We start from the raw sequence: 12,752 nt of genomic DNA on the forward strand, positions 1-12,752 counted from the left end.
AACAACCCTTTCTCTTCCTACACCTGTCCCCATTATGGAGCTCAAGGAGAATCACACAAGGTGCCTTGAGTCTCTCCCTCTCCAACAAGCCCAATGTAATGTCCCCATTTTTCCTTTGATCACTCAGTTGCATAGTTTTGCCTATTAGCCACCTCCGCAGGCAAATTAATTAGTTAGGAGGTGATATTTTCCATCTTTGGGGGCTTGTACTGAGTCATTTATTTGACTTGGATGGATAAATACATGTACTTTATAATATTTTATTATAAAGTAATGATAAAGTTACTTTTTCTTAAATTAGAGATAGGAGCAAATCAATGTGGAAAATTGCCCATTTACAGTGAAGTCTCCTGGGGGTTTCAAGGAAACAACAACAATTTGGTCAATATATGTTAGATTTGTTTTTGGTAATTATTTACTAGAGGAAATAAACTCATTGGAGCAGTTAGGACTCATTGATAGCTCCTGTAGCAGCACTTGGACTCATTTATGCTAATAAAGCAGCCCTCTAGGCAAGGCGTTAGACCCCTGGTAGGCCAATTTTGGCTTATCTTTGGTGAATTCCATTGTTTATTGGCTTTTCATAATTGCTGTTACAAATTCAGTCAATCTGAAATTTAATTTCAGTCATTAGCTTATGTTTATTATTGTCTTTCAATTGCATTACTTAAATTCCCAAGCATACATACTTTGCAAAAACACAAAAAAAGTGAAAAACCACAAAACAAACAAACAAAACCAATTTCCTTCTCGCTGGTCAAAGAATACAAAAATCAGAAAAGTAAGTCAGTTTGCTACATTCCTTAGTCAACATCTTTCATTGGTATCAGAGCATAATCCTGCCAGCTTGTGGGGTGGTAATTGCATTCACTTGGCATCGTGACAGGGTTATGTAAAAATAAACAAGCAGGGAGGGAATTTGATCAAACACTTTCAAAGAGTTCAAGACACTCTAGAGGTACAACTACATCTAAAAGTACAAGGAAGAGGCCCCATGTTAAAGCATTCAATGATACAATCATGAGCAACTATCATAAGTATTACTCCCTTCCAAAAAAGTTACAGGATCCAGATGAAGCTGAAGATGCTATGAATTCATATCAGCTGCAAAGAAAAGGAGAAGAACTGATTGACTCATCCATAAATGAGGTTTGTAAAAATCTCTATGAGGAATTTGATGAACATGTTACAAGGGATGAAGTGGTACCTATGAATGTTGAAAACATGTCACAAAGGTATGGCGACCATTCTGATTTTTATAACAGCAGTCCTTCATATGAACACAATGACGATTCAAAGGTCATGGCACATGAGGAGGAAGTTGTAGGAGGGATTCCTATAGTTGGCACAAAATATATGAGTGTTAAACAAGAAGTATGCAAGGGGAAAACAAGCCATAGCAGCCCTGACTTTTATCACAACAGTCTTTCTATTGAGCATAATCATGATCTAGATGCTTTGGTACATGAGGATGATGGTTGTGAGGGGTTATCTAATGCAAACACTCATTGTTTGGGTGTTACTGATGCTTTTGATATTGAAGATACATGTCATAATGAGTCTGATTTTGCAAATCAGACACTATAAGATGGCAACAAAACAGAAAATGTGCTTAATGGTGATGGTTCCAAGGAGAGTTTGACGGATGTGTGTGAGTCTATCTTGATAGTGGAGGTGTATGTTGAACTTGGCAAATCAGCCACCTCTAGCATGTCATTCGAGCCACCCCACGAGGTTCATAACAACAGTACACTAGAGAGTGTTTACCAAATGGATAGTGATGGTGACTCAGCTTCATACCATAATACATATGACAAACCAAGAAAATTGTATGGGGGTGATGAGTTTCATAATCCTCCTAATTTGGCAAGGCAACTGAAGGTGAATGAAGCCTTGATTGCTTCAGCCTTAGAACACTTTAATGTTGTTCAGCAGTTGGTGGCACATTGTTTGTGGACACCAGGTACATATGAGCACCGTGATGGTGGACTTTCCCTTGCAAAATTTCAGGCATTGAGAGAAGCAGTTGGGGTAATGAAGAGAAGTTATCTACAACTATTATTAGATAGAGATCATCTTCTCATTCTCGCTGGAATCTATCATGATGCTTTAGAGGGAAAGGAAGAGGAGGTTGATGAGCTCACATATGAGCTTGAGGTCGCCATGGACTCCTTGAAGAACACTCAGATAGCCCTTCAAGAGTCCTAGTTTCACATTGAGGAACTTTCCGTGGAGTTGAGGTTGGCACAGTATTCACCATCCATAGGTACAGTTCTGATTCCTATGACATATACTAATGATGAGCATACACCCACTAGTAGCAGTAGTGAGCACATGGAGGATGTGGCTACATTCATTACATCGATTGGAGTAGATGACATATATGGTTGAGTGCTTTAGTGGAGAGTAGCAGAGGGCCATCTGTTGCATCAGGTGATTTTGAGGATAGCCCTATTGTCGTGGTACATGATGATTTTGGCAGTGTCTCCTATTTGAGGATTGGGATCACTCCTTTTGACTCAATGGGTATTGAGGGTCACATGTTGTCAGATGCAGAATATGTAGTGGACTAGCTTCATGATGCTGGTAGTGGTCCTATTGATGTCTCTCTTAGTGGAGCTCTTACCCTAGAGAGGACTTTGCTGAGTAGGTATGACATACGTACTCCATTGGTCAGTTTATCATCCGATTCTCTTGACATAGCAACGATGTTCTTGCTGATTAGTGACTCCATGATCTTCGACACCTTATGGACAGGTAGTTGGCCAAGCCGGAGTCATATACCCTTCCCAGGTTTGGCATTGATTACATCAGTGTTTCAGCATGAGATTATTGAGGGGTATTCCTCTTGGGTATTCTTTGATAGGCATTGGTTGGATGACAAGTTTGCGATCATTCATGTTGCTGGTCAGAGTTATTACAGCGAGATAGGATGGCCATTGGCGTTGGGATTTGAGCATGCAGAATATCACACCCGCATAGTTTTGATGTCTTACATACACAGATGGTTATGTGCTAGTGATGGTGATGGTATGATACTCTTCTTCTACATCACATATACTAGGATATATATATTTATGTCGGACCCGGGTATAGATGTGTTTGGTACATCACTTCTCATGGACTTCCATATGTTGCTTCATGGTTTGAGATGTTTGATCAGTTTTGCCTAGATGGAGCAGATAGTTGTATGGTCGGGAATCACCGAGGCTTACATGCGATGTCTGAGCATGTTTCTTATTCTGTCATACCCGAGTTTATCAGGTTCTAGGATTGTTGCTATGGACTTCTTTGTGATGCTTGGGCAATATGTATTTACTTTAATGTTCAGAGGGGTACATCATATGCATGATGGATCTTTGCCGAGATTATCCTGGAATCCTAGTATTGAAATATATAGTACATTCATCCACTGGGCCTATGATGAGTGGTTACATCGAGGGGATACTGATGTTGATATCAGAGTGGCGTAGCGGTTGGATGGCTTTGCATTTCTCGCATTGTTATGGTATCCAGATGTTGGCTTGTTGGGTACTTTGTTCCTCATGGATCACTGCCTGTTATTGCATAACATTCATGTTAGACTAGAATAGCAAGAGCATTTAGTATTTTATGTACGACTTGTATGGGATGGTGGTGGTACATGGAGGCATTGCTTGTGGACAAACAATCTCCGGGAAGGGAGGACTGTAATGTCCCCATTTTTCCTGTGATCACTCAGTTGCATAGTTTTGCCTATTAGCCACCTCCGCAAGCAAATTAACTAGTTAGGAGGCGATATTTTCCATCTTTGGGGGCTTATACTTAGTCATTTATTTGACTTGGATGGATAAATACATGTACTTTATAATATTTTATTATAAAGTAATGATAAAGTTACTTTTTCTTTAATTAGAAAATTAAACTTATAAAGTAACTTTATAAAAGCACTTTATATTAAGTGTTTGCTTAAGTGAGCACTTGGGCCCACCTTGCAAGGCATATAACATTTTAAAATGTTTTAAGATTTCATAAAGTGCAAAGCCAAGGTTGGCGTGGCTTTTGGAAGAAAAGAAGATTCTTTTGGAATCTTAAAAGATGCCTTGGAAGAGTTCAATTAGGGTTGGAGGCTATTATATATTTGTTTTGGCTCTCATTTTTGGTATTCTTGGTTTATTTTCTTCATCTTTATAGCTGGAGCTTTTCTGCAAATTCAGATCTGCAGGTTTTGGAAAGGATTTGGGAACAAAATCTCCCATATTCTCATAGGTTGGACGTAGCCCCTACCTGATTTGGCACTATTTTCAGTAATTAAGGTCATTGGAGGACCAAATTGAGTGATTTATAGCTGAGGCAGCAAGGAAAGGGTTTGGATGCAAATATTGATCAGATTGGAAGGTTTTACAACAAGTTTTTCTCTCCTAAATGCCAGCCGTACCATTCTAGGGCCAGTCGTACCTTCCCTATTTGCCTGGAATCTATAAAAAATAAATTGAAGGGTTTTACTTGGGATTTTTTGTACAAATCTCATTGTTTCAAGCTTATGATGTCACTGGAGAGAGATAGGAGCAAATCAATGTGGAAAATTGCCCATTTACAGTGAAGTCTCCTGGGGGTTTGAAGGAAACAGCAATAGTTAGGTCAATTTATGTTAGATTTGTTTTTGGTAATTATTATTTACTAGAGGAAATAAACTCATTGGAGCAGTTAGGACTCATTGATAGCTCCTGTAGCAGCACCTAGACTCATTTAAGCTAATAAAACAGCTCTCTAGGTAAGGCATTGGACCCCTAGTAGGCCAATTTTGGCTTATCTTTGGCGAATTTCATTGTTTATTGGCTTTTCATAATTGCTGTTACAAATTCAGTCAATCTGAAATTTAATTTAGTCATTAGCTTATGTTTATTATTATCTTTCAATTGCATTACTTAAATTCCCAAGCATACATACTTTGCAAAAACACAAAAAAAGTGAAAAACCACAAAACAAACAAACAAAACCAATTTCCTTCTCGCTGGTCAAAGAATACAAAAATCAGAAAAGTAAGTCAGTTTGCTACATTCCTTAGTCAGCATGTTTTGTAAAATTCCTTACTGAGTCTGATTGCAAATAGATGTGTTTGTCTAGATTATACAGATATGTAGTAAAATGCCTATGGAATGATTTAACCCATACAATTCCAAATTAACTTTTAAGGTTTAATTGAGAACACAATGTTTATTAATAGTCATTATTCAACATTCAATCGGGTATCACACTGTGCACTTGTAATTTGCAAGGCTGTTGATGCCTATTCTCGTAGCTGAAGACTAACTGGAAGTCTTAATGCATTCTCCGTGAAACGCACAACAGATGGCCCTCCGTTAATGAATGCAATATGATTTTCGCTCCTTGGTATATGTTTACCCGCCTCCCTCACGACACCTGCTACTTGGCTTTGGTTAATCGTGTTTGCAGGAACACGCTTTGGGCACACCCATTGTCGGGTCTTTCTAGTTCACGCGAGCAAGAGGAAAACATCATAACCAGACCAAACCCGATATCGGGTTTCTGTGAATGATAGAAGTGCGTGCCGTTTCTTGAATGCGCGGCCAGGGTTGAAGTTCGCGTGTCATCTGACAAAGACCACACCCGATATCGGGTTTTTGCGGATGAAGGGAGTTGCGTGCCTTTCTGAATACGCAGAAAGGAATGCAGTTTGCACGCTGTTTGTACACCAAAAATGAGTGAAGTCTGCGTTAACCCTCCACCAAGCTCCGATAGGTTTCTCCGTATTACGCACAATATTCACGCCATTGGGTCATTCTGCAGACATTAATCACTTCGCAATTCCAATAGGCCAGTTGAGGCTGTCGAAAGGAATTATTCAACTCGTATTGCTATCACACGGATAGTCAATTTATCTTCTAAGCATTGTATTTAATAAATTTCCATTTATCCCCTCCTTGCCAAATTCTTATTTAAAAGACACAAATTCCCGTATGAAAACCAACTCCCGCAGGGATTAAAAATCAAATAATAGTTTAGGCAATATAATTAAGCAACTAATATTTAATTTTTAATCTTTATTGAAAAAGCCAATATTGAACTCTTATTATAATATATTAGTCATTATTTGAACTAATATAAAATAAGAAAAGTTCATTAATACCACCAAATGGTATTAATTTGATGGGGACATCACATCTTTCACCCAAAAACACCAAGGACCTTGCCAACTTGGCCTCTTGGCCCACACTTGGGGTTGGCATACCTGCTGGAGCCTAGTGCTCTTGCTTCCTTGTATTCTCTCTCCATAAGTGGATGGTGGAATTGAAAGGTATTACAAACTCCATCATATAATTTACTTAATTGTCATATGAACAGTTAGGGATAGAAAGGCATTATTATACTGTCATACATATTGCAGTCTATATTAATATTACTATTAAATTCTGCATAAGAAGATTATCATGCGTCATATGTTAGGCATACAAATTAAGCACATCCCCATGCATACCACCAAGAACAAGGATGTTATTGCCTGTAACTTGATAACAGTTTTGATCTGATCTGATCAATGGTGGTGTCACTAGAGGCTTTTGATTCCTTTCCTTTATATCTCTCAATGTGAGGGAGAGGTCACACCTCTTCATCATGTATGCCCTTTGGTAGGAGACACACCCTTTCACCATTAGCACCCTTTGAAAGAGTGCAATATTTCTGCCCTTTGAAAGGGACACAACCTTTCACAATCAGATCTGCACTTCTGATTCCCAAATTTTCCCTGCTCAATGAGGTTCTCTTCTCCCTTTTATATCTCATGTTTGAGGGAGTCACAACTTTTCATTTTATGTCTTTTGACCATTCATTAACCTAATTAAATTTTAATTATATCTGATTATATTTTTTAATATTTTAATTTTATTATTATTATTATTTGTCATTAAATTCTATTTCAAAGTGGGGACATTGCAAGCTGAATATCTTTTTAAAGGGAAGTCAGATTGGCATACTTCCTGGACAAAGCTAATCCCTACCACTGCCCTTATTTGCCATAAGAGCTTTTCCAAAGCACATAACAAGGACAAGGCACAGCCTGATTGGAATCACTCCAAAGTATTAGATGGCATAAACGCACATTTCAACTGCCATATACAAACCTTACAGTACTTTCCAGTCTCAAGCCACCTTCTGATATAATGAGTAATAAATGGAGCTACAACTTATACATGCAAGAAGGCAAATTACATTTCCAATATGCATTATAGAATTTTAATTTTACTTTATACAAAGATAAGCAAAAATATAGACTTTGTAGATGGATGTGGAATGGTTCCTTTATTTACCATGGAAGCAAATGTAATCACATTGAAACTTTTCAATATTGTTTCTGCTGTTTAAGATTTAACTGTTGACTGTAAACCTTTGTAGTGATCTCTCCTTGCTTCCTGTTCGTATCTTTCGGAGCTGTCTTCCATCTTGATTTTTATTCTGTTTACAAGAATAATCCATACCTGCATTACTAATTCTTGTAATCCTTTTATTACTTCCAATATTCTGCTTTGTGGCAGATCAGATCTATAAGCATGCCAATGTGAAGGTCGCTATAATTACTGTATAATTTAAAAGAGTTTCATCTTTTGGGACACGTGGATGGATACCTGAATCACACCTTCGATAAGAAATTACATCAATATTGGGTTCTGTGTAAGAAGAGACCAAATGCATATTTTACTGATTTTCATGTTTGATATGTGCTGCTGGAATTAGTCTGATATGAATCTTAAAAGTTTCAATAAATTTGTCTGTCAGATTTATCTGCATATGCATGTGTTTTTTGTTGCATTCTTTCACCTTTTGTCTGGATGTAAGAAGGATATGTTGATTAATTTCTATGTAGTTGATTTATTCAGATTTCATCTTTGTAAGGAGGATAAGGACACTCAAGAGGCTTTGATGGTGATTGGGAAGATGCTTGGAGTGCAGGTTTGCATTTTCTGTTAGTGCCTACATTCTTACTGCAATCAATGTTTGTTCTTTGTTAAGGATGTTTACTTGGTGTCTATTTGCATTTATCCTACAACATATGAAAACATCCAGGATTACCAAATTATCTCCAGGCTTTTTTTTTTAACTTGGGGCAAATTAAATATATTTGGAGACAATCTTAGGAAATCAAAGTCTTAATGCTTCTTTCATATTTGTTTGCTAATGTCTCTCTTATTTATTAATAGACCAGGTCATTTGGATTTGCTGGCACAAAAGATAAGCGAGCGGTTACAACACAAAGGGTAGATACGAAATAAATTAATTCTGCTTGTTTTTTATATGTTTGATATCTGGTAATTATTTCTTGTTGATGCTATGGTTTCATTTGATTTGCTTAAGGTATGGGAATAGTTATGCTCTACATTGTTTTTCAGTGATCCCACAATACTGAGTTACACTTTTTGGTACATCCTGATTTTTTCTGAAATCATACATGTTTTTAGAAAATATAATGATTTGAGCTTTAAGAGGTTCCATTTGAAGTAATTAATTGAGGAGAGTTAAATCAAAGATTCTTATATCAAAATTTCTTGGATAGAACCTCTCTACTTTTAAATCATACTTGCTATGGAGTCTTCTTCGCACCTATCAAAATGCTAATAAAAAACCACTTTTACATAAGCTTCTGGGGTCAAATGAATTTATTTGGAAGTTTTGGTTTTTTAAGTATTTAGTCCTTATTATAAGCTTTCCAAATAGTATAATCTTTAATATGTTTAATTTCATTAATATATTTATGTTTTATTTCTTATCAATGTAGTTTATTCATCGAACATTAAGGTTTGTGTTTCACACGTGGAAAAATTGAAAAATAGAGAAAAAATCGTAAAAAATATCTTTTCCCTAGGTATTGATATCCTCATTTCAACACAAAAATAAGTTAATTCAAATGCATACAAAAAAAATTTATGCATTACGGAATACACCTTTGTCCAAATTACAATTACTGTTTTAAAAAATTAACTAAATTAAATATATGTAACAAAAAATTGTGAAAAAATATCTATTCATTAGATATTGGTGTGACAATTTTATATTTCAAAAATTAGAATTTCTTTTTTGCTATAAAAAATGTTATGCATTACCAAATAAATGTCACTTCTGAAAAATGTTTTTTTTTTTTTGATCAGTAATAGGTCGAAGCCAATAAGATGTACATACCCTACCCCCTATGGGATTTGAACTTGTGACCTCTCTTTCAAGAGCACGAGTTCTCCACCACTAGGCCAACTCAAGCTGTACCACTTTTGAAAAATGTTGATTACTGTAAATATTGAGTTATTAAAAGTTACATAACAATATGGACAATTGATTTCTAATTATTTAAAAAAATACATATTTAGAATCTATATGAAAAATCTCACAAATTAGTACTTTACTTCTTCAAATTCCTAATGGTTTAGTTGCTATAGGTTTTACAAAGTAAAGATTTGATGCAAAATGCTGATTTCAGTGTCAAGTTTGGCCAAAAAGTGTAACCCAATATCATGATATATTAAAAAAGGGATCTCTCCCCCATATATAATGCATGTAAACCGGATGCACAAGTTTTGTAGGAGTCCAAATCAAATAATTTTTTTTTTTTTGAGTCAAATCCAGCAGTTAACAATGTTCACTATTAAAATTACTTAAATGATAGTTAACAATATTCAATATTAAAATTACTTGTTTGAACAAAGGTTGATAGCCTAAAGTAGTGCTCATGTCCAGGAAGTCTCAAACTACTGTTTATCGCTGTCCTTACTTTGAACAAGTTTTTAATATCAGTCATGGTGATGACGATCTCAGTGGTGGCACAAGCTCTAGACTACATTTCTGTATGATGATTCCACAGGATTTAGAGTACATAGGTGTGTAGTGAATCCATCAATTTTCATTTTAACTGATTTAGCCTAATGTTGTGATTGGATCAGGTTACCATCTTCAAACAGGAGGCTTCAAGATTAGCTGCATTGAACAAGAGATTATATGGTATCAAAGTAGGAGACTTCTGGTATGTTAAGATTTTGGCTTTTGTTATCCCAGATCCATAAAGATCCAATAATGTGACTGATTCAGCCTTCCGCATATTTTGATCGGTACTACTACTCTCTTTAATCCTAATATGTTACGAATGCAGTTATGTGAAGGATGGACTTGTGCTTGGGCAGCTTTCAGGAAATCGATTCACAATTACTTTACGGTAAACTACAAATACATTAATTGGGAATCATTATGATGGCCATATGAATGTCAACTTCGACTAGCCTTCAAACAGTCTCTCATAGGTTTCTGGCTTCTGTTATCACTACTGTTATTCTTATTGTGATCTGCATTTCAGTGGTGTTGTTGCAGGGAGACATGATATTATTAAGGAGGCAGCAGAAGGATTAGGAAAGAATGGCTTTATCAATTATTTTGGATTGCAGGTTCTGTTGATCTTGTAGAAATTTAGTTTTTCTGCCACTGCTTTCCAGTTTGTTCTATGTTGCTATTAATATGATCATATTGATACGGTCCATCTGATGGTTGTTTTATAGTCATGGTTATTTGTGAGACAGATGCTAAATATTCATATTTAATTTTTGATAGCGATTTGGAAGTGGTTCAGTGCCTACACATTCTATTGGAGCAGCATTGCTACGAGGTGAATGGAAGACTGCAGTAGACTTGATCCTTGATCCTCGAGATGGAGATATCCTAACTTATATTTTGATATTCAGTGACACACTTTGTTGCTTCTCTTTGTATATATTAATGTTTTTGATGTTTTAACATGAATGTTCAATGATCTGGGGCGTTTTAAGCTAAAGCTTATCCAGTATTCTGTTGATTTTATTTGTAACCTTTACATATGATATATACAGCGCAGAGATATAAAAGAAGCTAGAGAATATTATAAGAGCACTATGGATATTAATGGTACATTGAAGCAGATGCCTCGCTATTTGGTAGCTGAAAGGGCAATTGTAAGTGGCTTCCAGTTATGAGCATTACCTATTATTTAAAATATGTAAATGCACATCACTGTTAAAAATATTAAAGATAGTTATAAAGCTGTGCTAACAGATAGCTATCTCGTTTTGAGTATTTACTTCATTTCTTGGCAATGGTTTATAGCTCCAGTCTGCCAGTGCAGGATTTGAACTAGGATCTGGTTTGTTTGAGTGTGGAAGTGTAATGTCCCCATTTGGGATTAACGTGGAACATGCAATTTTTTGATTTTTTTTGATTTGTGAAACAAGAATGAAACAACAGAAGCAAACTGAAATTAAACTAGATGCTGATCACAACTTAAAATGGCTGGAAAATCACGAAAACAGCAGATCTAGCATGTAGATAACAGCTTACAACAAGTAAGCTTGCTGATCTAGGTTTGATTATTCATGAACAACAAGTTTGAAACCCTAGAACAACAATAGATGTCTGAAATTAATGCTGGTTAGCAATGTAGGATATTTGAAATTCTTGTCAAACAATTGTGCAACTCTTTACTGTGAATGTAAAGCTTTACAAGCTGATATATAATTTGGATGACACCTTCAAATGCAAATTAATGAAATATAATTGTGGATCTGAATTTTATATAGCAAAATCACAAGTATGTTAGCTGATCTACCACTGAATTTTCATTTTCATATCTGATTTGTAGTAGTTATATATAAGAATAACAATAAACCCTAGTCCATGTAGTTATGCCCTCAAGGACTATTATATCTTCTAATTAGCTGGCCAAAAATTTATTACCCAAATTACCTAACAAATTTGATTTTTATAAATTATCATCAGAAAATACTAAATTCTTATATATTATGATGATTTCCAAAATGATGTACAGCTGGACGTGCACCATATGGTACTCTTATAGTAGGATTGAAGTTACCAATATTCAACATGACAGCGATGGATATGGAAGATATTTACTCTTGCAGCACTGTAGCAGCTACATATAAACTTGAAACTTGGTTCAAAATGTTGATTTCATTGTAGGTACACTGTATTGATACTATAGCACATGTAAAATTGAAACTTGGCCAACTGATCGAGACATAGAATTGATAAAGACAAACTGGCTGATAATGAATGCAAATTCTGATCAAGAAAAACTGGCTGAAAGCAAGAATAATTGCATCAATGCCAAAATGACAGAATAATTCACTTGGTTCCAATACATGCCTAGATGGTGGAAACTGGAAAGTATTGAAAATAAAAATAGGATCCAACAAATAAACTGTCCAGGACTACAATCATTAATGTGGATATGGTGGTGAACCGTCTAGGAGCTTTCAATAACAATTATTGGCAGTAAACCATCTAGTTTACAATTATTAGAAGATAAGCAATTATTTCACTTAAATATTCACATATAAGATTATGTCAAATATTTATGCATCGCAATGCAAGGAGACATTTTGTCAAACAAATTGTAAGCAAATAGCAAAGATTTAAATTATTTGGGTTGGGCTAATATGCTTTGTAGGATGAATCAGTGTGGAAGCTGGATCCAAAAACCTGATGAACTGTTGATGAATTCAATCCCAAAACTATTGTCGAAATCATCCATTGGATTATAGACATCTATTTATATTCAATCATTCCCAAACTACTGCAAAAGTGAACTTGGATATGATATGGTCAGCAAGATTGAATTAATCCAGTCAACTTGTAGATGCCAAATTCTGAAAACAAACTCTGATAATAAAAAGACTATTTTTATAAGCTACCACTGATACCAACAGCAATATTACTTCCTTACAGCCAGT

The 12,752-nt window shown here is 35.5% G+C and overlaps 1 protein-coding gene across 1 annotated transcript in view; it reads left to right on the forward strand.

Annotated features, from left to right (window-relative positions):
• The window catches only part of LOC131856345 (multisubstrate pseudouridine synthase 7-like), a 144,631-nt gene that overhangs the window by 25,773 nt on the left and 106,106 nt on the right, over window positions 1-12,752 (forward strand). Inside the window, exons 6-12 of the mRNA XM_059208040.1 lie at window positions 7,875-7,947; window positions 8,196-8,252; window positions 9,924-10,003; window positions 10,130-10,192; window positions 10,331-10,418; window positions 10,582-10,684; window positions 10,855-10,958. Of these exons, the coding sequence (XP_059064023.1) occupies window positions 7,875-7,947; window positions 8,196-8,252; window positions 9,924-10,003; window positions 10,130-10,192; window positions 10,331-10,418; window positions 10,582-10,684; window positions 10,855-10,958 (568 nt within the window). The remainder of the gene's footprint in view (window positions 1-7,874; window positions 7,948-8,195; window positions 8,253-9,923; window positions 10,004-10,129; window positions 10,193-10,330; window positions 10,419-10,581; window positions 10,685-10,854; window positions 10,959-12,752) is intronic.

Source organism: Cryptomeria japonica, chromosome 7 (genome assembly GCF_030272615.1).
Source record: "Cryptomeria japonica chromosome 7, Sugi_1.0, whole genome shotgun sequence".
NCBI lineage: Eukaryota > Viridiplantae > Streptophyta > Pinopsida > Cupressales > Cupressaceae > Cryptomeria > Cryptomeria japonica.